The following is a 27,797-nucleotide window of genomic DNA, read 5'->3' as shown; positions in this document are numbered from 1 at the left end:
GGTTTTTGCTTTAAGGTTCAATATTTTGAGGATTACAAAACCCAGACTTTAGTTCTTACTACTCTGCTAAACTGGATGACTTGTTGAATTATAAATTGGCTTCTCTTCCTAAATTAAAAAACAAAACACAAACATGATAATTCAGTGATATCTGGGACTATCTCATCATAACTACTACGAGTTTTTGGGTGCATTTCTTTCTATTTTACATTACGGTTTGTTTTTCTTAATACATTTTTTATCTGTTACATAATTTGTAACATTTGTTTCAAACTATATGGGTTGTCCTAATTTTCTATGCAGTATTTATGCCGTGGGTATATTATGCTTTCTTACTGAGACCTCAAATATGAATATGAATAAAATATGGCGTTCTGGGAAAACTTCAAATATAATTGGTTAAGTTTATTATACAGCTGTTATCAACTTGTTTCTGGGGAAAAGTTACAGTTTAGTAAACCCAGACGTAACCCTGAATAAATTGATAAATGAGCTGTTGAGCCTCTGTAAATTTGTAGATCAAATCATTTTTTTTATACACGTACAATGTGATCCAATTTACCATTTATTTAGATGAGCCCTTAACCATCCTGTTTGTTCAAAATGGAGGGAAACTGTCTTAACCACTGCTCGAAGCTTCTACATGTGGGATTGTGACTTGTATGGATTGAACAAAGTGTAGCAAAAATGACCCACATGTAGAAACAAAATCCAACTATATACATGACCTACATCACTAAGTATTACTGGAAGAAAATGAGTGCAAAGGTGGACATCTACATATTTATCACTAACAAAAAGTGTGTTGGGTATTTCTTCCTGTAACAGGATTAAAATCATCAGAGCATTCTGCATTAAAGAAAAAAAATGTAATAAAAGCACGAATGTGAAGCCTGGATCAGGAACTTATACAAGAGCTTATAAACATTTAAATAACTGGCTCATGCCTGAAGAGGCACTGATGAGTTTCACTGATCCGTAGCAAAGACCAACCATGAATTGTCTCCAGGGATTTTATGGGATCATTGATCAACACAGATGTCTCCACATTAAAACTCCCTTCTTCTTCTTCTTCACCTCCTGTACATTGCATTAAAACTTAACTCCATACTCATTGACTGACTGAAAATCAGTGACAGTGCCTCCCTAAACACAAATCCAGAAGAAGCGTGAGCGAAGATGCGGCACCTCTGAAGTCGTACCTTCAGCCGCAGTGGTGAACTCAAAGGTGGGGCTGTACGCGGAGTAGCCAGCTGCAGTGCGAGCGCGCAGGTGGAAGATGTAGACGGTGGACGGTCTGAGGCCCGTCACCACCACGCTGGGATTTCTGGTGCGTGTTGACGAGTAGCTCAGCTGCTCTTGCTCCTGAACAACAGAAACAGATGGTAAACAAACGCATAAAGTTGTTATCGCTGCAACATTTGAACACAACACATATTTTCTTATCCTATTAACTATGAGAGCAGATGGCGAACAAGCACAAGATACATTTTGAATGCTCAAGATTTAAATTTAGGTGTCAGCATGCTACCAGTGCACATTCCTCTGTGAGCAGTAATTGTTCTCTGCGTACGCTCACCAGCCACTTTATTCGGCACACTTGTTAACCATAGACCTCGTATATAAAGTGCACATTTAACTGATATTAAGTAAAGTAAAACAGCCATCACCTGCAACAAGGAACTTATTTGACAGTATAAGCTGTCAATCAGACGTGTCCACTCCGGTGGACACCATCTAATCCCTAACCCTCTTCCTCTAAAAAACTGACATAATCTGCTCAAGTAGAAGAAGTTTGAGAAGAAGTTCTTTTTGCATCCATGTTGGCTATTCAGTACATTGTTGATTTCTAATATGACTAACCCAGCAAACTAGAAGACTACACGCACATTTCAGACCAAAAGCCATGTTTTTAATGCTAATATCTTATTAGCCGATCACATGGCAGCAATCCAGTGCCTTTCAGCATCTAGAAAAGGCCAAAACAACCTGCTGACATTCAAACCAAGCATTGGAATGAGGAGGAAAGTTGATTTAAGGGACTTTAATTGCGGCATGGTTGTTAGTGCCAGATAGGCTGGTCTGAGAATACCAAGAAACATCTGATCTACTGGGATTTTCAAGCACATTCATCATCTAAATCAGGGGTTCTCAAAGTTTTGATACCTGAGGCCAATTTAGGAACCCAACATTGAACTGAGGGCCGCCAAAGGAAAAAAACCAGAAAGAAATCCCATTTGTAATAATTTTAATGACCAGATTTCCGTTCTACAGTTTAGCGTTAAGTAATATAAGCATTAATATAATGTAATTTAAGCAATAATATAATAACGCTTTATAATTTACTGGGTAATTACAGTATTTTGGCCTTTGTTCTTACCTTCTAATTACGGGTTAATACCAAGTAACACATTTCTGTTACCATATATTTACTGGGTAAATAGCTAGTAATTGGGGGCTGTAGCTACCTGCTTATTACCAGCTTATAACACAATAATACACTAAAATTCACCATATAGAAACCAGGTAAATACCCAGTATTTTTGTTTACACTTATTGGTCTGTATCCAGTAATGTCCAATAAACATTTAACAAGCTTAGTCGCTCCTGGATTAAAACTATCAACTGTAATTCATTGCGGGGCCACCAGGAATGTTTCTGCGGGCCGCCATTGGGCCCCGGGCCGCACTTTGAGAACCAATGATCTAGAGCCATGGTTCATGGTCCCAATGTTGGGAACCACTGATCTAGAAAATGGTCCAAAATGGAGAAAATATCTAATGAGCAGCAGTTCTCTGGGAAAAAGTGACTTCACAATGCTGGAGGTCAAAGGAGAATGACTAGACTCTTACACACACATCTTCTTGAAGAAGATTGGCTACAACAGAAGACCACACCAGGTGTCAATCTCTACCACTATGTCCCTAATAATGTGGCAGGTACATGTATGGAACTGTCACAAAAAGGTCCAAGAATAGGCTAAGAACGTCCCGACCAACTTATTTACATTTGCTTACCTTCTCATAGTATTTGACCTCATAGTCCACTATGTCTGAAGGAGGCTGTTCCACTTCTGACCAGGAGAGGGCGATGCTCGTTTGAGAGGCCCAGTCTTTTCTGACTGCACCCACCAGAGCAGGACCTGATGATGAATCAAAGAGTGGTGAGGTGTGGTTTGTTGGTTAAGTAAGAACAATAACATTTATTCATGTTTCCAGATTAGTTGATTAGTATAAATCTAGAATGAGCTCGGTGAAATGTTTTGTGCCAAAGAGTGAGTCAAGACAAGCATGGAAGTGACGTGGATTTGTAAAAGAAGGACTGAGCAGCTCATGGTCACCTTCCAAAAAGAGAATGAATCCACACGAGTTCAGAGATGCTTCAGTCCTCGTTCAAACGGCGTCAACATCAACAAACACAAATACCCTCAGGAGAAGGAGGGCCAAGGAAATTACCATTTTACTGTCCAGCTGTAGCAGGATGTGCGACCTGAGACCAATTTTCGTTGACTGAATCCTCACACGCAGAGTGACTGTTTATCATTTTTGTCATTACCTCTGATTTTTTTTGGGGGGGGCATAGAGATAATAGAATCACTGAGCAGAGATTCAAATATTTACCATCAATTATTCATAAAGCCTGTGCTTGAACAAATTTTGCCAAAAATAATGGAGCCAATCCCTTTGTTGTCTCGTGTGCTGTTTTGCAACATCATCGCCGGAATGCAAATCACTGTTGGAAAACAAAACCCCTGCAAAGATCGCACTGTTGTTTTCAGGATACTCTGCAGAAAAGTCTGCACAGATTTGAAGGGGCTTTTCTGAAAGTTGGAGTGTTACTCAGGCAACATTGAGTCCATAGGACTCTTAATAAGCACATCATTGTTTCATGTTTTTATTTCAAGTTGCTTATTTTCTTTCCTGAGTGTGATTTAAATTCTAAAGAATTCTGATTCTAATGAAGGGAAAATGTCTGGTTAAAAAATAAATAAATAAATAAATATGATATGATACACTTTTATCGTCCCAATGTGGAGATTTGCACATATCAATGCCTTCACAGATACAATAGAAAACAATAAAAACAACACATGATTTAAAATGTAACACTCAAAATGAATAGCATATAGACTTGAAGTACCATGAGTCTATTGCACAATCTCTATGGCCTCTAAACATGGCACAGATTATTAAAAAAAATGAAATACAATGAAAAAATCCAATGGAAAAGGCTAAAAGAGAAGAGCAAAAATCACCCTGTGTCTGAATAGAAAGGAATCAGAGAGATTGTTCCACAGTTTTTGGTGCATAATAACTTCTAAACTGGTTTTTGTGAGCTACTTAAGGAAAGGATGAAAAAAAAAAATCAACAAACTCAGCAGACCTGAGGGTTCTTGCTGGGTGATAAGGTATTAAAAGGTCCAAAATGTGCAAAGGTGCTTTATTATTGAGAGCTTTGTATGTGAATAAAATGACCTTCATTTATATAAAGACGGTGAATCCAGTGCAGGGAAACTCAGACAGGAGTAATATGCTCTGTTTTCCTTGTGCTTTAGAATCCTTGCAGCAGAGTTAAACGCACGCACGCACGCACGCACGCACGCACGCACGCACGCACGCACGCACGCACGCACGCACGCCCAGACAATGTCCCCACAAGGTCAAAATGTCCTCACAAAAATATTTTTTTTTCACAAAGAAATAAAAAAACGTGTCCACACTTCACAAATTCACTGCAAAGGTTCACTCCTGAAGTGACAAAAAATGTGTTATTGAGGACACAGCGTAGACATAATGCATTGCTTAGGCCCTTACCTTAAACAAAACTAACCCTTGCCCTAACCTAAACCATCAAAACTAACCATTACCCCAACCATCAAAACTAACCCTTACCCTAACCTAAACCATCAACACTAACCATCAAAACTAACCCTAACATAAACCATCAAAACTAACCCTTACTCCAACAGTATCTTCAACTGTCTGAGAGACGCAGTCAAAGGTTTGGATAACAGTAAAAGAAAAGAGAGAAAACTCTGATACGAGCCGTAAACCTGTCACATAAACACTTCTCCAAGCAAAGACTGTTAAAAGGTGTGATTCAGTGACTAGAAGTCGAGCGATGGCGCCACATGTTTACTACACCGCAGTAATCACCTCAGCCGCGTGGATGTGTTTTCAAGATAGAAGAGCTAAAGTAGCCGAGTGTAATTATGTTTGTGAATATTTTATGGGTTATTTATATGGAGGAGCTGCAAATTTACGACAACATTTTTGAGTTATGTTTCTTAAATGGCTGATTATGGCTATAGGTGGTAAATGCATCCACACAGCTGTGTCATTGAGAGTTCAGTTGAAAAGCATGCATTGATACTCAAGTCTGTGATATTGAGCATAAAAAAGTGGCACCAAACCATCCCTAGTTTTTCCTCGCTATGCTGTCTTAACTAATAAAAGAATAAACTATTAATGAATTGAGATTAAAGTCAGAATTCTGAGAAAAAATTCAGAATTCTGAGATCAAAGTCAGAATTATGAGATTACAGTTAGAATTCTGAGATTAAAGTCAGAGTTTTGAAACAAAAAAGTCTGAATTTTGAGATTAAATTCAGGAATTCTGAAATTAAGTCAGAGTTTTTAAACAAAAAAGTCTGAATTTTGAGATTAAATTCAGGAATTATGAGATTAAAATCAGAGTTATTTTAAAAAAAGTCTGAATTTTGAGATTAAATTCAGAATTCAGGGACAAAAGTCGGAATTCTGAGATTAAAGATGAGAATTTTAAGAAAAAATAAAAAAAATAGATCAAAGAAAAAGTCAGAATTCTGAGACAAAAGTCAGAATTATGAGATTAAAGTCAGAATTATGAGATTAAAGATGAGAATTGTGATAAAAAAAAATTCAGAATTATGAGAATAGAATCAGAATTTTGACTTTAATCTCAGAATTCATGCTGTTTCTTTTTTCTTTCTTTCAGTTCCTTTTACATGTTACACTTTTCCGTAGAATACTGACTTTAATTACAGAATTAACTTTTTTTTCTAAACAAAATGAATCCTCTTCCTCAGGCAACTGAATAATGTGCTGTATGAAAAAAACAGCAGACGTCTCCATCACTGAACCTTCTATTTAATCATCAGATCACAGACTAAGCTGTCACCTCATTCTATAGGTAACGCTTTCTTTAGCAGGCGATGCCAACACACAGCAGAGCGCTGAGATATGTTATGGGAGCATCTCACACATCTCTGTCGGGCTGTGGTTATTAATGGCAAACAGCAGACACACAGACACCAATGTACAGCACAGCGTGTACAGACACTGTATATGATGCAAAGGTGCACAGGAAAGACAGGGAGAAACCAACGCCACTGACTTGCTCTGCAAATGTCATGAATAATAAGTGACCGGTGCAGAGTTTGCTACGATCAACAAACAAACAAACAAAGTGCTCAACATCGAAGACCATTTCGATAAATGCGGCTAAATCCATTAATATCTACGTCTGGAAATGTCAGAAAATGTCAACGACAGCTCAACGTTGACAAAATTACAACAATTGTTGTGCGAGAAACAGTAAAAAAAAAAAAAACAATATTCAGTTTTTGTGACTCATCAGCGTTTAGAGACGAAAAAAAGTCTCAGGAATTTGTAATAACTAGCCGCTTAATAAATTCTAATCGGCTGATGCCGAGATACCCAAAGAACATGTTTTTTCATCCAATAAAATATTATATTTGCTTCTTAAAAATTGATGTTTGCTTTGTTGAAAAGTGTTGTATGTTGTAAATCCTGACACAAATCTAATTCCATATGCATGCTCCACACACACACAGTCTGGAGTTTATCATAATCAAAACAAACCTGGAAGTGAAACGGAAGATAATACAGCAATCATCGTTACAGTAATCTGGCTTGATCGTAAAATATATTATCAACTATAGAGATTATGTGATTATTTGGGATGAGGAAGTATTTGTCACAGTAAATGTACACACATTTATTGCCTTAGAATACTCATTCCCACTCATCTGCATAGACTTATAATTATAATTTATAATAATAATAATAATAATAATAATAATAATAATAATAATAATAATAATAATACTATAGAGCAATAGTTTCACCTGTTTTGCCAAAAGTCTACTTCATGTAACTGTTTGTGCTTCGGATTTGACAGAATCTGCTGAAAAATATTGTAATGCAAAAAAATAAATAGATAAATAGTGACCATAAATGTCATTCAAATATGAAATGATGGTATGTTTCAGTTGCTACCGGGCAGATAAATATGTATAACCCACTTATGGGTTTGCGAGAATCACATTACCGGAGGTGATTTTCAGTCTGCACCAATGCAGAATAATGTTATGTGTCTATCACCATGCACATGTGGGTGTCACTGTGTAATTATCCCATCTTTGTGAGAACCACTTTAAACTTTCCATGTATTGGAATTATATTTTTGGTCAAAGCGAAAAAGAGAATATTCCCTTAAAAACCTCTTATGTAAGAAGTTGTTTCACCCTGAGGATAAATCAGGTCTGAAATCAATCACAATCACAATCACAGTCCACACATCTAACGACAACTGAGAAATCTATACGTGAACGTTGGTTTTTTTATCGTCAACGTGCAAAAAAGAAAATAGGTTAAGCCTCAACCGTATTTCCTCAAAGAGATGAAGAAAGAACAGAAGGGCCAAGTAAAGAGGGAACAAGAGAGAGACAGAGTGAACAGGGAGAGCTGTACAGGAATCCTAAGGGAGCTGCAACTCCCCAGCATCTCAGCGTATAAATAGAAGTCAGCCTTATTCCCAGAGCAGAGGAAGATGAAAACAGAGGAGAATCCGCATGAGGAGAGGTGAAAGAGCAACATGCAAAAAAAAGAAAGAAAACAAAACAAAAACCGTCCTGAATCAGGACAACGCAAAACACGGTGGAAATATTCACATGTGGATTCAGCATGTGAGAACAAAGGCTTTGGTGACTTTTGGTCATCACTGATTTCTTTGAAGATGCCAGAGCGAAAGCAGTAAAACAGTGAAAAAGAATGTGTTGTTGATTTGTTTATTATTAATCCGATCCGATGTTTACGTGTCTCGCCCGGTCAGACACTCATTTCCTCTCCCTTCGCTTCTGAGGAATGGTTTTCTCTGCTTCTTTTTCTCCGACTCTACCACAATAAAAGCCGAAAATAACTAGCTATTGCTGCCTTGATCTTATAGCCTGGTACCTTGTGCAGTGCCGCGAATCAATTCCGTTTTTTTCCCACAAAACCCCAGACTTCAGGAGATTCTGAGGACTCCGGGTCGGCGACCCTGATTTTGCAGGTTTTTGGTGGAGCCACAGCTGCCAAATTTCCCCACAACAGCACATTTAACCATCACAATGACTCTGAAATGTTAAAAATCCTACATTTCTGCTTTAAAAAACTGACTTTTTGCGCCTTTGGACCACTTGGCAAATTGGCAAACATTGGCAACATTGACAAAAACACCAGAGAAACTTAGAGAAAAGACAATAACAACAGCGATGTAGGGATTTAACCGTCAGCCGCTCAGTTCCAGTTATTCCTGCACAGGTTTTATGCCGAAATGAACCTCCTGCTCTTTGAATTATTCAATTTTATACTTATTTTGATTCCCCCCATGGTGCCAGAAATATGAAAACTATAATTAACCTTCAGCAAAAAATGGAAACTTTTCAAATAGTCACCACCACAACCCATTTTGCCCTTCAAACTTAGCTTTCGTCAAAGACTGTGCTAACATCATTACACAAGGGTTTTCAAGGGTTTTCTAATCATCTAATAGTCTTCTAAGACGATTAACAAACACAATGTACCATTAGAACTTAGTAACTTTTATGTTGTTTTTAAACATACTCTGTCCACAAGTTTTATTTAAGTTTTTATATTTAATATTTTAATTATTGTATTATATACAATAAATAAATCTAATCTAATCTAATCTAATCTAACACTGGAAATGGGCCTCTATACACATATGTACATATTCCATTAAAAACCAGACGTTTGCAGGGTTAGGGTTAGAATAGTCGTTTACCACATTAACAATGTATAGAGTGTATTTATGATTCCTTTAATGTTATATTCTTTTCCTTCAAAAATAAGGACATTTCTAAGTGACCCCAAACTTTTGAACGGTAGTGTACAAATGACACTAGAGGGAAGCTCTGTCTTTGTGGTTGCTTTTGTGCGTCTAATCTCCCCTCGTACACACATTTGCATTGATTTGTCTGTGTTCTCTCTCTCTCTCTCTCTCTCTCTCTCTCACAGAATACTGCAGTGCACTTTGTGGGAGGAATCTTCGTCTAGAAAACGCTCCGCTGAGCAATAACTACGGTGTATTTTGAGCAGAGAGCAGTTCACTGTTCATAAACACAGAAATCATCCTGCTCTCTCTCTCTCTCTCTCGCTTTAAGAGATAGAGAGACAACAAGAGGTTTTACAAAGTGAATACGAGTGCGGGGCAGCGGGTACACACACACACACAAACATGGAAAACATGACCAAACACAGGGATGATGATGATGATGATGATGATGATGATGATGACGATGATATCGATGATCGTTTCAGTTCACAAGTAAATCATAAAGACAAAAAGCATCATCACAACATACGCAGGACTAGTTCTACACATTTCTATTTACCTATTTCTCTAATAATGTACATTATATCAGAAATATATTGTTTTTAATCCTTTAACATTTAACACCAGACTTTTTGCAGACGACGCGTCAAATCTTTTTTTTATTAATTTATTTATTCATTTTTTTGAGTCTAATCTTTTTAATTAACTCTTAGTGCTCAGGTGCACCTTTGTTAAATTTATAGCAGCAGTAATTGTGCAGAAGTCACAAAATGGACAATTTTTATTTTATTTTTGTTCATAAAAAACGAGACAAGCAACTCTGAACTTTGACGTATTTACACATTTCACAAATTTGATACATTTTTTATCTTTAAGTTTTAAATGGAGTACTTTTTGCTCAGATGTGTTATATATTTATATATATATATATATATATATATTTATATATTTGGAGAATATTAAAAAATAAATGTTTTTTTTCATCAGATTGCCTTTTGGTTGTGCTGAAAAAAAGGATATAAGACACTATATCTACATTCTTATAGCCTCTATATACACGTTTTAAAGTGGACCTAGACCGGAAGTTCCAATTAACGCAGTTTTTTAGTGTGTATCTGTGTCATTACCTTGTTTATGAAGCCCTGAAGGTTCTAAACAAACAGTTCAGTCACTGCTGAGAACGTTGTGTTTTATTGTAATCTCAGGCTCAGTGAGATCTCCCTTCTGGTTACGTAAACAGCGGTTCTCCTGAACAGCAGATCCTCCTGCTCCGGGCACTAGTCCGGGCACATCTGGTTGCGTACATTGAACCGCAGAAGAAGAATAACATCCGTTGTGGAGGTGTTTCACGAGCGACAGTGTCTTCTGACTCTGGGTCTGACTCTGGGTCAAAGGTCGTCAAAGGGACTGCGGCGGGGAGTCGTGAAGAAGCTATTTTTAAACACTGTTAAAACAATGTTTTGATAATGAGGAGCAGTGCATCCACTGTTCCAGAGGGGGGAGCTGTGCTTCTGAGAGTGGGTGTGGTGAATATGTCACTTCCGGGTACTGGTCAATCACAAGACAGTTGGAAAGGCTCTACACTGGCTGGCCAATCACAACACACTCTGTCTTCTGGGTGTGAGATTTATGTCTCAAATCTCGCGGCTGGGAAACAGCGTCAGAAAAGAGAGATTTCTATCGGCTCGTTTACAGCAACTAGGAGGTTTTTGAGCATAAAAACAAGTTAATGTATGTAAGTAGACCTCCATAACTAACATATATGTGCAACAGGACCACTCTATGTGAGCGTTAACATAGGCTGTCTAAATGCTATGTTCTAATGCAGTTCCACCAAAAACACCTAGGATCACTGTGTCCATTTTGACATTCTAATATTCCATATTTCAAGGTTAAATCATTCCTATAAAGTTTCTTGAGTCTGTTCAGGGAAGTATTCCACAGTTTGACCTCTGTGACTGACAAACAGTGATGTTTAATATTTGTGAATTCAAATGCCAGCGTTCCTCTCAGAGTGTATTGACTCACTCTCCGGGTAAAATTGTTCATCTTTGCTGTGTACAATGTCAATCTACTAAATGTTTAAAGATATTTAGCTGAATAAACAGTGGATTATTTGGCTCAAAATTGCTTCTTTGCTTACCAGATTATCAGTGTCACTTTAATGTTGTTTTTCCCCCAAAACCTTTACTCAAAAAGTCATGTATGACGCTGTTAATAACGCGTATGATGATTGACATCAGCGGCGATCATGCATCTTGCTTAACGGAGCGATCAAAGACAGACAAGCAGACGGGAAACAGGGAAGAGGAATTATTAGTAATTCTGATGAACAAGTTTAGAATAATTAAAAGCATAATGAGACATTAATATGTGATTTAGCAACACATAGCATGTCAGCGGGGAATAAATCAAGCCCAGAAAGAATATCCAGTTAATTGCTAATTTTGCATTTGATTAGTTATTAAACCGTCACTGACATCACATCACAGTCAATTACATGAATCATTCTCACAGTGTTTGTGCTAATTGGCATTGAGCCGGTGTCTCTCTCTCTCTCTCTCTCTCTCTCTCCACAGTTCTGTCCAAATAGAAGTTTAGAAAAGCACAACAAACATTTCTCACTTCGCTAAATGACTATTCCACCTCATTTGTGGCACATACTTAGAGAATTTATTTAATTTAGTCAAAGTAATCCCATGCTGTAAATTATCCGTATCCGACTCAACACAACGCAGTCGAGGAGATATTTGAAAAACATTAAATCAAATTCAGTTCACAGTTTCTTTTTCACTCATATTTTGCCAGAGTAAATTATGGCATTACTTTTTTTTTCTACCTTTGACAAGAAACTGTTCATCTGTTAAAAATGCTTCAAAACACATTTGTGCGCTGTTTGTTGTCAGTTTTACTCACAGTGATGTATTATACTGTTTTGAGTTAAGTTATTTATTTTATACAGGATATTGCAGACATGTTTTTCAGCCTTTAATTGATAGTTTTATTATTTCCAACTCTACAAAAGTATAATATCTCTTCTTAAACGTAATGAGTTTGCCACAACTTTTATTCTGTATTTATATGCTTGTATATGTAATCTTTACCTTTTTTTATGATTAATGAAAAACAAACTTAAATTAATGAACTGCACTTAACAGTATACGTCATAAATGGTGCTAAATCTTGCATATTCTTGCCCTTTTTGTCGCTCTGAAAGTTACACCTGCATATACAACTGTGGGTGTGTTCATATATATCATATCTTTTTAGCTACAGATTGACTTAGGCCTGGGCAATGGCCAAAAACTATAAATATTTTTGAATAAATCTGAGGTGATAAACATTCAAAGAAATGAGGCGTTGTGTCTCAAAGTGTGTTTGCACAGAGCATGAATATTAAAATATGACCCTTTATTTTACTGATACTGAAGAAAACTACATTACCCAGCCCTAAAAAAAAAAAAGTGGAGAAGCAACACATTATTTAGACTGATAGTCTACATGTTGTTGTTTGTCTGGTGAGCTGGAAATATCACAACTTCTGAGAAAGAGACAATTATTGCAGCCTATAATTGCACAACAAGATAATTCAGCACATTCACAAATTGCCTTTTTTTTTAAAAATGGCAAATATGTGTGTTGTTTGTTCAGATACACATATACATGTATATATATATATATCTGAACAACAGCTGACGACTGTCTTGTTCCCATCATAAATTCAGCTCACAATTCACTCGCTGCTGAAACGGAAGAAAAATGTCCACATACATCCCATCATGATTTATTAATCCACTCTCCCTCCTTCATCTCAACCATCTCCCATCAATTATTCCATCAATTTTCTTGCCCTTAACGTACAGGGTTCAGGTTCCAGTCCCTGCACTTTTAAATCTCCATATTCTCCCAATTCAACCTCAAGACAATTGTGCCCATAAGTACTGGCAGCTGGGATTGACCGTGGGGTCAGCGTGGCTATGCTAATTAGGGCTCGGTTCGCGTCGCCATGGCTAAGTCAACTCCTCCAAAGTCAGAAATGTGCTTCCCGCTGGAGAGGGAGAGTGTGAAAGAGTGCAGAGCTGTGGTCAGGAAGGACAAATGCAAATCTAAGTGCAGAGCAGTGTCTGTTACTGTTGCTTAAATGTCTTCATCTGCTCCAAGCTGCAACGCTAAACACACTTTTCCTAAATGATGAATCCATACGGGGAGCATCAGCATGCAAATTACGGACTCTTATCCCCCTCCATTTCCGAGGTGTGTCAGAGAATATTGTGGCCTTTGCATACCAGACACGACTTTTGTGTCATTTGTCCATTCAGGCTGCTGTAGAAACAACCTTTAAGCTATGACTTTTAATCGGAAATTAGGATATCTGTTCAAACTTTGGGGGGATCGCTCAACCTCGAACCTTAAAAACCTACAGCCTGGAAGCGCATCACACCATCTGAAGTATTATCACGTTGGCAAACAGAGGGCATCAAACATGTAGGACAGTGATATGATGTTGCTCTCAGAACAACAACGACAGGTTAACTTTTTAACCTAAAGTTTTGTTGTGAAAATTGAGGACACAAGCAAACTAGACTCCAAAGCGTCTAAAATGCAGAGTGTGGAACTATTTCAAGTTCTAAACTGTAGAGGAGAAAGCTAACAGCAAACAGGGTTCCCACACCTTGGTTGACAACACATTCAAGGATGTCTCAAGGACTTTCCAGGACCACGTCTCTCAGAGATCTTGGAATTTGCTCTCTCTTGCTTAACGTTACTCGTTCATTGTTCTGCATGGAATCTCACGTCAACGGCACAGAGAGAGAGAGTGGACAGTGTCCACAACACCGCTAGTAATTATGACTCCACGTTCCACGCACTTTCAATGACCTATGTCTAATAAGGGCAATTTTCAAAAAACTTTCAATGGCCTTGAAACATTTTATTTTTCAAATTCACAAAATTTCAAGGATTTCACAGAAGAGCTGTTAGCTCCACCTGAGTGAAACAACAGCAGAAGCATCCCAGATATGGAGCGCAACAAGTGATCGACCTCTAATAACAAGTGGTAATAATAATGATCACATATAATAATGCATCATTCAGGTAAATATACACCTCCCTAAATGTCATACTCTGGATCTTTAAAGCTTAAAACTCGGATCTTCAAAAGAAGACAAAAACGGAAACAGAATAACGAGTGAACTGGAGCCGTCAAGGTCATGGAGTTAAGCTCAAATACATGGTTTATTTCCCAAATCTCCCAATGAGGACCATGAAGTATCTTTCTATCCATGTACTTATCTAAATACAATTGTGTTGCTCATAAACCAAACCTGGTTCTTCCTTCACATCAAAGCACTGATGCACTCATCGATGTTCCACAAGGGACCAAGAGACAAGGACTATTTTGTTCCACATGAGGTTTTATTTTGCCCTAGTTTGGTATTTTTGGCAACCGTTTCATCAGAGCTCATGCAAACTGAGTCGTTAGGTGCGGTGTGTACTGCACATTTGGCCACCTGCAAGAAAACTTTGTGAATGACTAAAACTTTGTAACCTGCTAGTTTGCTAACTGTTTTTTTTGTCTTTCGTTAATTCGTTTGGGTTGACTCCAGTGGTGGTGTTGGGGGGGGATAAATCCAGATGGCCATTTTGCCCATGCTAGCAGGATTAAAATGATGAATGTTTTTGCAACACCGTGTAGCTCACCATGTACTGCTTCAGCACAAATGTTGATTTTTTTGGAAATAAAGTTATCCATGGCTACAACTCACAACGTTAATTATTTTCAGTTGGTCAAATGTTAGAAGAGTGATGTAATTAATTGCTTTAATTACAATGATGTAAAATGAAAAAATCACCCCCTTCACATTTAATAAAGTGGATGGAGTTTGCCATTTTGGCGTGATAAAATACTTGTAAATAGTGGATAATTAAGGCACTAATAAATTCATTCATTAACAAGTTTTGAGACCTCAGTTAATGCCTAATTTTGAATTTTACCCAAGTTAAAAAAAACATGTCAATTACTCCAACTGGCCACTTTAATAGCTACACCCTATCATTTGCTCTCTCTTCCTTGACTTTACTCGCTCATTGTTCTGCATGGAATCTCATGTCAACGGCAGACAGAGAGACAGTGTCCACAACATCGCTGCGTAGGACTAGTCTACGTACATCAAGCAATGCAGGGCATGAAACAGTAGATGGCGTCTTAAAGGACTCATATTATACCCTATTTCTACAAGTGAACCTAGTTCCCTGGTGTCCTAATGGACATGTCTGTGACATGCTTTGGTCAAAATACCTTAAGGATGAAGCACCACATCAGTTCAATCACTCTGACAAAACAGCCCTGTTCAGAACGCTCTGTTTTGAGTGTCTGTCTCTTTAAATACAAATTAGACACAGGAAACTACATCAGCGTCACTGAGGCTCTGGCAGTTAACAGCAGTTAGCATTTGGAAAAGCCATCATTTGTCGACTCTAGCCGGCACATTGCCGTCATATATAAAATGTATCCACTGGACACGTAAATCCTCTGAGGCTGAAAGTTTGTGTAGAACTCTGCGCTGCACTGTGCAGCCAAGAATAGAACACTTAACAGACTTCCACTCTTCCGGATACTGTTGTCCTCCTCTCATGTTTTTTATGGACAAAGTGGAGCTCCACACGACAACAATTCCAGGATTGTCTCATTGTGACGTAACAATGAGTGCAGAAGTCAACATTGCGTGTTTTACCTCCTGTACTTAGACTGAGGTGGACCACAAAAACATGGGTGAGTCATCTTTGTTCACACTTTGCCTACTCATAGGACCTCCACAGTCCCAAATATAAGGATTACAATGATTAAAAAGTTGATTTTGCATACCATGGCTCTTTTAATTCACCTGTGACCAGTGGGAACCCCCTAAAAACAGTTTGACTGAAGTGAAGCAAACTCACCAGATTGGTGCGTGTTGACGGACACATTGGCCAGCGAGCGTGCGGCCACGCCCAGCCCAGTCACGCCGTTCATGGCCTCCACATGGAAAGTGTAGCTGGCGTGCGTCGCGTAGTCCAGTATCGCCACAGAGGTTCCGGTCAGACCAAGAGGCCGTGGAATGAACCTCAGGTCCGTCTCGCAGGGCTCGCACTGAGTGACGGCGCGCTCGCTGTCACTTCCATCGCAGCGCTGACACAGTACATTGTAAGTGATGTCCTCCCTGCCTCCAGAGTCTCTCGGAGGCATCCACTGCAAGAAGAGAGCCGTGTCATTGATCAGTGAGACCAGGTTCCTGGGAGCTGACGGAGGCCCTGAAGAGAAATAAAAAATAATATTTAGGGGGGGGGGGAAGAAGTCGATACCTCACTGATAACAAACTGGTCGCTGTATTTGTGCAGCAAATGAGATTATATGTGAATTAAAGAACAAATAGCAAGAACATAAAACAGTATACAAGTGTAAAATACATCTATATAGTGGAAATGTATGGATGGTGATATAAGTAGATGGAGGATGAATGTGGGGAGTAGGGACCAAACAAATGAATAAACAGATAACATTAATGATACTGGTCACGTTTGGTTATTAACAGCGTGTTAATCAATTTAATTTTTGTACAACTTTCAATAAACTTATGACACACTATCCTTATATATTTCTTCATACACCCAGCCACCCCATAACTCCTTCAAAATGGGCCAAGATGCAAAAAAGGTAAAAGCCTTTCACACCGAGCGTATCACTGACGACACACTTGCGTAATCACACTTTGCATTGAAGTAATTGCATGACAGTTTGTGCTATCGGAAAATTTGCACATTAAAGCCAACGTGCGGTTATTACGGTAATTTCACTCGCGCTGATGCAGGAAGCCAAAGAAATCTACGTCTTTGTCGCTAGAGAGGAGAGTGTTTGAAAAACGCCTGTACGTAGTTTGCATCTTTTGGAGACAAAGACTCGAATTTTTTTATTGTAAATGTGTTTTATACTGTTCAAAATACTAATTTAACATGACAATCTGTGTGCGCAACTTTTCTAAATAAAAAGTTTTAGTAAATTGTAAATAATTGCCAGATATTGGAAGTTATTCTGGAAAAAAAAATGGGCAAAAGCACTTACTCACAGGACATTTTCTGGTCCTTTTATGGTTAGGTGTCAAAGGGTTAAAATATTCTACATACATTATCAATAATTATAAAACATACAGAGGGATTTGTGAGGCTCTATTCATAGTATGTTTCCAAAAAGAAATATTAAATACAGGGTTTTTCAGTATTCTTCACTTAAATCTTTACTTTGTTATTGCAAAACTAAAAAAGTAGCAGTCACAGTAAACACCAAGTGGGAACATGATCACTAAAATCTGTCCCTTCAAAAAGGCCAGAGGGCAAAAAATTGGAGTCTTCTGTGTGCACAGTTTGTTTGTAGGTACATGATTTGTGTGGGCGCTCGACTTGCAGCACATGCTGCAGTAAATCATTCCAAAAGCTTGTGTCAGTTTATTGGATGAAACTGTTCAGATTTAATTTTTTTTTACAACTCTGTAAAGTCGTCAGCGCTGAAGTTGTGAGGGCGTCTTTGTACATGTGTGTGGGTCTGTGTGTAGGTGTGCGGCTGCTATGGTTTCAAAGGCCTCCACAGAGTGTTTCATTCCAGCACGATACTTTCATTAAATACAAGCATCCAACTCGAATCATCATCATCACATTAAAATGCATGTTTATTTCACACTTGAAAAGGAGATATTTGAAGTTGCTGTCAGTGAAATATTCTGGTTTAAAGACTTGTTGATCAGTCTCATAATCATCATAAATAATGTCTCAATATTTTTCAGGTTATATCTTGATACATGAGATATAAGGAGATGTAAATGACATGTTACTCATCCTACGTACAATATAATATAATATGTTTAAAACAAAAACATCGATTTGAATAGCTTGCATGCATGATTATAAATGGCAGTTGCATGGCCACTGATTGTCTATTATTTGAATAGCTTATGGCCCATTTCCTGCATGAAACTGCTGTGACTTCATTTTACACACGACACACACACAAACAAGTGACTAGTGACTTGTAGAGCAGTTGGTTTCAGTGTAACTGAATCATTAGAATCAGTTCATTAAAACTGTGTTCAGTACTTCCTCCATGACCGAAGCGCAGACTCCGTCTGACACAGTCACTGAACTGAAATACAGCGACAGGGTTTGTGATGCCGCACTCTGCTTGTGATCAGCAGTGTTGTCGCTAAATACACCAGACTCCTCTGTTAAATATTGAGATTTAAGACATTTCCCTGGTAAATGTTGGAGATTAACCCACGTTTTTAGGATTGTTAAGTCTTTTTACTGGATCAAAATGGTTCTTACTCGAACCATTAGCGTTACCAAGAACCCTTGAAAAACCCTTTCTTCGGGAAAGGGGTTTTCAGAACCGAATGGTTCCAGGTAGAACCTTGTAAAAGGACCCTTTTAGAACCCTTATTTCTAAGAGTGCAGTGCTACATCCCTCGGTGCACAGCCTCAGCTAAATTTGATAATTTGTCACTAAACACTCTTAGTAACTTCTGCAGCTACCGAGTTTTCAACATCGTTGGCTGACAAGCTTACTGGGAAAGTTGGAATGGCTTATTGAGAACCAGGAAGTGTGAAATGTGAAGCTAAAATTTAAGCACACAAATCAACACAGTTTGAGAAAAAAAAACATTTTCTATAGAAACTAAAAAAAGGAGAATTTCAGAAAAACGATTCCACTCACTGGTACACGGCGTGGTGGCTGGGTCTTTGACGGCTCTGTAGAAGCCTTTTTCACAGTGGCAGATGGTGGCGGCCTGGTCGTGGCTGGAGCTGTGCGGCGGACACTTGGAGCAATTGGAGTTCCTAGCAAACGCCTTGAAGGAGCCGGGCCTACAAGCTGTAGACAGAGCGAGGCAGAGGAAGTTACCGAGACGTTCAATGTTCCTCGTGCAATTGCATTTCCATTCAGCGCACACGGGCTACATGAAGTCAAAGCTTCAGCTGCCTGTCTCCTCACCTGTGGTCTGACCTCATTTCCCCAGGTACAATGAATCACTGTCGCAGCAGTTATTAGCTCGCTAAGCCACATGCTAATGGCCCTGCGCATTGTACAGTCCAACAAATGGCACACACCTGTAAAAGCACCATCTCTGAATACAAGAACCTCACAGACGTGCAGATAATATATGCTCTTGGATCGACTGGGGGCTGGATAACAATGTAAAATGTGTGCTAACAGATCTCAATCAGCACCACAATCTTAGTTGCTGCAGCTTTGAAGTACATATTAAAGTACATATCAAATACAAGTACACATTAAAGTACATAATAAATGGGCTGAGTAGAAGATCACATGTTTTTTTTAAAGGTTGTACATCACATAAATCCAACAACAACAGTGTTAAAAGAGTTACCAGTTACTTCATTAGTTCCAATTTATAATTTATATGAGTCCAATGCAGTGGTTCACAAACTAGGGGTGGCAAACCCTGGAGATGTACAACGTTATAATAGTAGGATACGATGAAACCTGGTTGGTGCTTGAAGGCTGCAAAACTTATTGCGGTGCTTTGTCACACACCACTACATTTTTGTAAAGATAAGCGTTCACTGCACACACAATGGACACAGCTGCGAAAAGACTACAAAGACAATCACACCATGCTGGGAGAAGAGCTTAACTACCAAAGTCACACAGGGAAGACATTGAATCAGACATCTCTTATGCCACTGTAACGTAGCCTCAAAATGTGGAAAATCAAAGGCTCCAGAGTTTGGAAAAAGGGCTTCTTCTTCGACATATGGAATGTAGACTCATCTTTATATGTAATGATAGTTTTATGCATCTAAAGCATGGTGTTATTGAAGTAAATAAAGGATGCTAAAGGATATTTACACATGTTGTTACACCAAGAGGTTAGACGGGACACGTAAAACAGAAGATGAATCAGCACCTTTGTTGGTCAATCGTGATATTAGCTATTGGTGAGGAGTTATAGTTGAATGTCATTGGTTTAATGAAAGCTTTGGGGTTAAACTTTAGGTTTTTCTATTTGGGCATACAGGTCAAATGTAATGGGCATGTTAGCGTTTGGCGTAGGTACTGTAGAAATAGTCTGTGAATTAGCAGAAGCGCTCTCTCAGAATGTCAACCAATAAATGGAGTCTCTCCAGTTCAATCAAAAATATACACCCGTGTATTTGGTGTGATTTACTTCCGGTACTTCCGGGTGTCCATTAGATATTTTAATTCAATGAGAGACTAAACTTACCGACTCATTCTTGTAACAGCTGTTTCTCGATTATCAGACACACAGAACATATTTGTATGCCATCATATCTACAGTAATTGTAAAGATTTCACCGTATTTAGATGTGAAATGTAACACAACAGTGCCACCTACTGAATAAATGCAATAAAAGTGTAAGATGAACCTCTTTTTTTTTCGCTACTGACAGGTTCAACATGTAACCTCCAATGTTGCCCAACAGGAAATGATGTCTCTGGATATATAACTATGCCTGTTTTACCCAGTGGATGCAAAGCAACTTAATAATGTTTTTATGGGTAATAGTAAGTTACAGCTTCTGCCTACCCAGAATGCATTGCTAGTCTTTAAACACAGCAAAGCGACACAATAATACATAATCTTCCATAAATATATTAATTTGTATGCTTTTATAGATTACTTAATATACATTTGAATATTACTCTCCTATCAACGTTTGTACTTGTTCAATTCAGAATAATACTCTCCTATCATCACAATGAAACAAGTTAAATTTGAACACCATGACTGTGAAATGTATTGAATTGTGTCAGTAAAGGGTTAGATAGTGTTGGGGCTGTGATTAAGGTGTAGTTTCCTTGGTGTGGTCATTTAAATAGTTCTGTGAAATATCCATAAAAATTCTAAGATTTCTTTTTTCAGATCTTGTGCTTCCTCATATTGGAGTCCTGAGTTCATGTACAAAGTTTGATTTCGATACGTGAAATCGTTCCTGATATATGAACCATGTTCCTGTTTGGCTGTGACGAGAAAATGCTTCTGAAAATCTAAAATCCTTCTGGTACCTTTTGTGACGCTTGGTCCAAGGATCATGTACGTCAAGTTTCGTTAAGATCGGACACATTTTGTGACCTGTGAAAGTTTAGTTTCACTTTCTATTCAATCCAATATGGCGGTAACACTATCTTCAATTTCCACACTACACCAGTTCTGGCCGGACGTTCCAGAGTTGGACCGGTGGATTTATCTCAAAAGGTCTATGAGCAGAAGCTGACCAAAAATCTGGCTGACAGGAATAAGAAAACTTAAGAAGGACAATAGTGTGCTGCCTTTCAGCAAACACACTTATTAAACATGCTTTGTAGTATGTGCTCCTCTTCTACAGAACCTTTTACAAAAACATTCTCCAAAAATCATGATGATATCCAGTGACTGCCTTAGATTGAAGAGATTAAAATTAGACATGAGAACGCTACCCAAAGAATGACCATATTTGACGCAAAGAATAACTTTAAACTGTAAAAAACAGCCTCAATGAAAGTGAATTTTTTTTCTGACGTTAAAATCTTTTCATTATGGAAATGTTTAAGCAACCATTTACCATCAGCCATCATTTGATGAAATTGGCCGTTTAATGAATACCACACTTTCAAATTCACTTAAACGTAAACGTTTGAATTGTTTCATCAGGCTGTTTAGAGAAGGAGCCATGCACACAGAAATAATGTTTTATGGAGTTCAATTACACTCTGTTTTCAGCTGTAAATGTTGTGCTGTTCTAAGCATTTTTTCAGATTTCCATCTTCACCCCGGGTTCATGTTACTACCTCATTACTTCCTCCAGTTCCCTCCCATTTTACTGACCCACTTTTCCCACACTCCAATTCAGCCAGCTCTCCTTTCCCCGATTACTCCACTTTCCCTCTTAACTGTTCACATTTAAACCTTTTCACGTTTCTAACATGTTCATTTTCCCCACTTCTCCTTCCCTCTGCTTTTCTTTTCAGAAGATGGTACAACCATTAAAGTTCGCCTCGTTCTTCCCAGAATTATGTCAGCAGAGAGCAGAGAGCGGGGAGGGGAAAAGGGAAACGATGGGTCACGGTTATTTAATAATGTGGAAATCTCAAGATCATTTTGATGTCAGGGTGATTTGAATTAGAATATACAGTATATGTGTATGTGGGTAATCGAAAATAAACTAGGACTGCACGCACTCACAATAGGGCCCTTGCTTGAATCCGCAAAACCTTTTTGCCTTTGATGCGTCAAGCTCATTTACGTAGGGCGCACATTTTCAGGAAATCCGCCAAGTTTCAGAAAATTCGGTGGAACTCAATGTATGCCGAAGTCATAGGGCACTTTCTGTTTTGTGCGGCGAATGGTCCGAATTCGCCAAAACGCTGACAGTTGCCGTGGCCAAGCTGTTTTAAAATCCACTAAACCTTTCAACAACTTTGAAGTGTCTAGTACAAATTGGCGTCGCTACAACAAATGCGCTCTCACAAGTTCGCTCATTTACGTAGGGTGCAAATTGACAAAATGGATGCCAAAATTAAAGATGACTCAACGACTTCCTGTTGAGTTGAGGCCATGGTTACAGTCGATGTTTTTGTTCGTCTTGGTCTACAACATCTTCCCGCCAAGTTTCGGGACATTCGGTGGAACTCAATGTATGCCGAAGTCATGGAGCACTTCCTGTTTTGAGGCGAATGGTCGAAATTCGTCAAAGCGTAGAGGGTTGCCTTGCCCACACTGTTGTAAAATTCGCAAAACGTTTTGACAACTTTTCACCCTCTCGGCCTGTCTTCTAACCAGGTTTCAGGAAATTCGCTGAAACTCAATTTTCCTCCATTTTCACCTTGGGGGGCCACTATAGAGCCCTTGAATAATGAACGGATCTGAAAACATGATCCAGTTCTTAACATTAGCCTTTTCTATTATAGTGCAAATTGTCAAATTGTTTCCTTTGAGTAATAAATAGCTGCTGCCCTGAATGCAGTTCTGCTCCTTGTAAGATAATTGGTACTAATTATGGAGTTAAAATGAAGTAAATTGCTCTCACTGCATTCAGTCGACCTATTCATACATTGATGGACATTCATGTGCATTTTTCACAGCATGGCATCCCAAAAAAATCAAATTTTCCCACACTCAAGTCAACTTCATTTTCTGTTGTTCTTAACATAAACAACAGAACCAGAATTAAATGACCTATTTACATATTCACCTGCTGCACATCATGCCATTTCTTGGTTATGTTTATAAAAAAAAGCACCTGGTTAGAGCTGGGAGATAAGAGCTTTGCAACAACCTCTCCTTACAAAAACCAACGCACTGCAACATTAAAACACACCAAGAATTCCTTGTAACTCCTCGACAATCCCTGACAAACCTCGACAAATCTCCTGATATTTAGAGTAAAGCTGGTCTCAAAGTGCTGCTTTAGGGAGGATGTCTTTGCTTTGTTAAACACTTTGGTTCGACTTTCAAGCAAAGTTTTTTGCCTTGAAGTTCCTACGGAAGAGTATTAGGGACACAGCAAAAAAAAAGGATTTTCAGAGAAAAAGTCAGAATTCTGAGATGAAAGTCAGAGTTCTGAGATTAAACAATTAGAGTTAGAATTCTGAGATTAAAGAAAAAGTCAGATTTCTGAGATTAAAGTCAGAATTATAAAACACAATTCAGAATTCATAGTTTAATGTCAGAATTATGAGATTAAAGAAAATCCGAAATCTGAGTTTTAACAATTAAAGTCAGAATACTGAGATTATAGAAAAAGTCTGAATTCTGAGAAAAAAAGTCTGAATTTTCAGATTAAAGAGTCAGATTTCTGAGAAAAAGTCAAAATTCTGAGATTAAACAGTCAGAACTTTGAGAAAAAAATCAGTATACTACAGTATAAGTGAGTATGAAGATAGATAAAAAGGAATGAGACAGAAGATTATCACAGTAATCTGTCACTCAATTTCCAATCTTTGAGGAAGCTCACTTCTTCAGATATGACTTTGCTGTTGTGTCGAGCTCTTGCCTAAGGCAACAAACACACCTGCACACGCACGCACGCACGCATGCACGCACGCACACACACACACACACACACACACACACAGATTCATCCATTTGAATTTCCAGCTGCTGCTTGCTGCTCTCTGTTATGAGCACGGACGACGACCACAATTACAATACTCGTCCTGCGATGTCCATCAAAAATTTAGAAAGCACCCCACCCTCAACCCCACACACACACACACACACACACACACACACACACACACACACACACACACACACACACACACACACACACACACACACACACACACACACACACACACACACACACACAGAATGAGACATAATGAGATCCAATTTGGTCACTATTGGCTTTTTGTCAAGGAAGACATTCTTATTCATGAAAGGAACAATTTTGGCACAAAATACATATTTCCATTTAGAGCAGATACAGCTGTGCACACACACACACACACACACACACACACACAGAGGGAAAAAAGACAATAGGATCACTGTGTTTGCCCAGTAAATAACCTCAGGTCTGAAAGTAACAATTATCTATTATTCTGCCGCTTATTTTTTTTTTTTCAATGATTTGATTTAATATTTGGACGAAAACAGTGAAAATCGCTCTCGCCCGGGAGACGCGGCCCATAATGAATGAATGAGTGAATGAATGAATATGTAATGAATATACAACGGAAAGCTTGCTTACAAAAAAAGTGCCGACTGAAGGGAAAAGAAAAGTCACTTGAACTGACCTGACTATTAAAATAACATTCTAATCCATATAAATTAAAGAATTGTGTTGATTGTATAGCCTTTAAGAGCTTGTTATCAAACTTCCCCACAATTATCACCTTGAAAGTTAGATAAAACCCTTAAAATTAGATTTAGAATGACTTATTTTTGCTAGTGTTGGGCACGTTAATGCCTTAATGGTGGTTAACGGTGTCAATGTTAACACACGTTAACGCATGACGCACTTCCATGACAACTGACCGGAAAAAAGACGCGTGTGACGTCATGTTTACGTGCCGCAGCGCCAGAGTCCAGGCACTGTTTACCAGTTAGCTCCGTTAGCCGTTAGCTCTTTTAGCACCACTAGCGTGCCTACAGTTGAACTGGAGCGGTCAGTTTATTAAAGGAAAAGAGCAGCAATACAATTAACCAGCGTACTAGTCTACCGTGTATGTGTGCCTCTGTTTTTAAAGTTTAGCGTTACTTTAGAGACTCATTTTAACAATCGAGATTCACGTAAACATGACGTCACGCGTCTTTTTCCAGTCAGTCGTCATGGAAATGCGTCATGCGTTAACGTGCATTAAACACAAACACAAATTAATGATAGTGAATTTGACAGCACTTATCAGCATCTCAGACGCAATGGCAGACTGGGTAATCGAACCAGCAACCCTCCGAGTTACTAGCCCAATTCTTGATCCTCGTGGCCCACGGGGCTGAGCTCATTACACGCTGGCCAGATGCAGATCTACATCACCATTCATCTGGTTTTGTGGTTTGTGTACAAGTGTAATCGAAGTGGATGATAAACTGTGAGTGTCAGACGAGGAAAGCACCCAGATGTCTCTGTGGTTAGAGTGGCCCCCTCTGGTGGAGTGGGAGGTTGGCGGTTCAAATCCAAATACAAACAAACCCAAACAAACAACACACTATTGACAATCCCAAAACAGGAATAAAAAGGAAGGATCTGGAATTAAGAATAATCTGCCCACCATCTTTGACACAATATTAATGATCAAAACATGGATAAGAGAAGCTCCTAAGATACATTTTATATTATTGTACACAAAGAAATTATTTACCTGCCACAAGGTTGGCTTTACTTATTTATAAGTAAATGGTATAATATTTGATTTAGATTCTTGTTCCATAAAATGATTAATTTATTTAAATTTAATTACAGGAAAAAAAATCTTGAGTTTGCAAAATACCATAATCTACTCATTCATAAAATTTAACAGCTTTAATTGAATAGTGAATAATGGCTTTGAGAGAGATCTCCATATTGACTTCACTGATGAATCTTGGCTGTTTTTTTTGTTTTGGCAAATAACTGAAACGTAAACTTATTTCTTAAGGTACATGTTATATTATTGTACACAATTGTACACCTAATATGTCGTTATATTTCCTCAACAAGTTGGCTTTAAAGGTGCCATATGTAAGAATGTGGTCGAAAACAGTTACTACATTCAAATTCAAAATACAGAGGTCTTTTAGGTTTTGTTTTCTGACGTAACTGGCAACCCGTGGTGGATTTCAAAACATAAACATGATTTCGATCTGCAAAATATTTAGTCTGTACTGTTGTTGTTGGTGAGTTCAGTTTGTTATATGAACATTATTCCTGAGTCTCTGTGACATATTAGGAGGATTTTATAACCCTAACCCTTTTACCAGCACTTCCCCATACATAAGTAAAATATGGCAATATAATTGACTTATATATAGAATAGCATCCCATAAATACTTGCATCATGTAGCTTCATGCTATCGAAAAAGAATTTAAGCATCTACTCTCTCCATCAGCTCCTAACTCAATGCTGCTACTAAACTGTGTTTGGAAACCATGGAAAATGATCCTATTTTGACTTAATGTTTGTTTTACATGTCATCATTACTTTTAAAGTGCTTTTCTGGTAATTAAGGCTGAGGAGGAGAAGTTTGTTGTGCTGTGTGACAAAGCGAGATGTCTGTGACACGTCGTCCACCAAGCAGCAGAAAATTTGTCGCAAATTGTTTGGGTGTTATGAAAACACACTCTGGAGGATGTTGACAACATAATTCCTTCCCAGCTTTAACCAGGTGCTCATTGACCTTAACCTAACCACATTCACGAGCGTGAAATTGTTGAAGTTCCTGAAAAGCAAACATTTAGAGTTTTATCTTCTTCACACGTGATATGTTGGAAAAACAGTGGCAGAGAACATGTGAATAAATTACAACTGTGGAGAAAAGAATTAGGGAGTGAAGAGGGGAGATAGTTTCTCTTCAGGGTCTAAAAATATGAGCTCACTGTCGCCACAAGCTTTATCTGAGGTTTACACATTGACTCGTTAGTAACTGTAGTTTCCTAGCTGGAGGAGACATAATTATTTGTCCTTATTATGTGTCTTATCTTGATGCAAAAACACCGAAAACCTCAGACACCGTATTTAAAATTGCTAAATATGAGGAAATTAAAGCCTGCTCCCAAACTATTTTCAAACCTGACTTTAAGATCACAGACAAAACCCACTCTTTGTAACCATCCATCCATCCATCCATTATCTACCTATTTATCCTCCACCAGAGGGTCGCGGGGGGTGCTGTGCCTATCTCAGCTGACATAGGGTGATAGGTGGGGTCACACCCTGGACAGTTCACCAGTCCATCACAGGGCCACATATAGAGACAAACAACCATTCACTCTCACTCTCACACCTACGGTCAATTTAGAGTGACCAATTCACCTAATCCCCAAATCGCACGTTTTTGGACTGTGGGAGGAAACCGGAGAACCCTGAGAAAACCCACGCACACACGGGGAGAACATGCAAACTCCATGCAGAAAGGCCCTTGTTCCAGAGTTTCTCCAAACAGGGCACAAACCCAGGAACCCAGGTCTTCTTGCTGCAAAGGCAAGAG

General features: G+C 38.5%; 1 protein-coding gene across 1 annotated transcript in view; it reads right to left on the bottom strand.

Moving 5' to 3' along the window:
• LOC310936566 (ephrin type-A receptor 6-like) overlaps positions 1–27,797 on the bottom strand; it is a gene marked incomplete at both ends in the record, with an annotated part of 74,230 nt that overhangs the window by 10,910 nt on the left and 35,523 nt on the right. The window contains 4 exons of the mRNA XM_083900639.1: positions 1,203–1,365; positions 3,018–3,142; positions 16,060–16,410; positions 18,860–19,015. Coding sequence (XP_083756765.1) covers positions 1,203–1,365; positions 3,018–3,142; positions 16,060–16,410; positions 18,860–19,015 — 795 coding nt within the window. The remainder of the gene's footprint in view (positions 1–1,202; positions 1,366–3,017; positions 3,143–16,059; positions 16,411–18,859; positions 19,016–27,797) is intronic.

The sequence above is a fragment of the Microchirus variegatus genome (genome assembly GCF_963457635.1).
Source record: "Microchirus variegatus genome assembly, chromosome: 14".
NCBI classification, from domain to species: domain Eukaryota; kingdom Metazoa; phylum Chordata; class Actinopteri; order Pleuronectiformes; family Soleidae; genus Microchirus; species Microchirus variegatus.
Note: the sequence above shows the minus strand (reverse complement) of the source record. Positions and strands in the feature narration are given on the sequence as shown.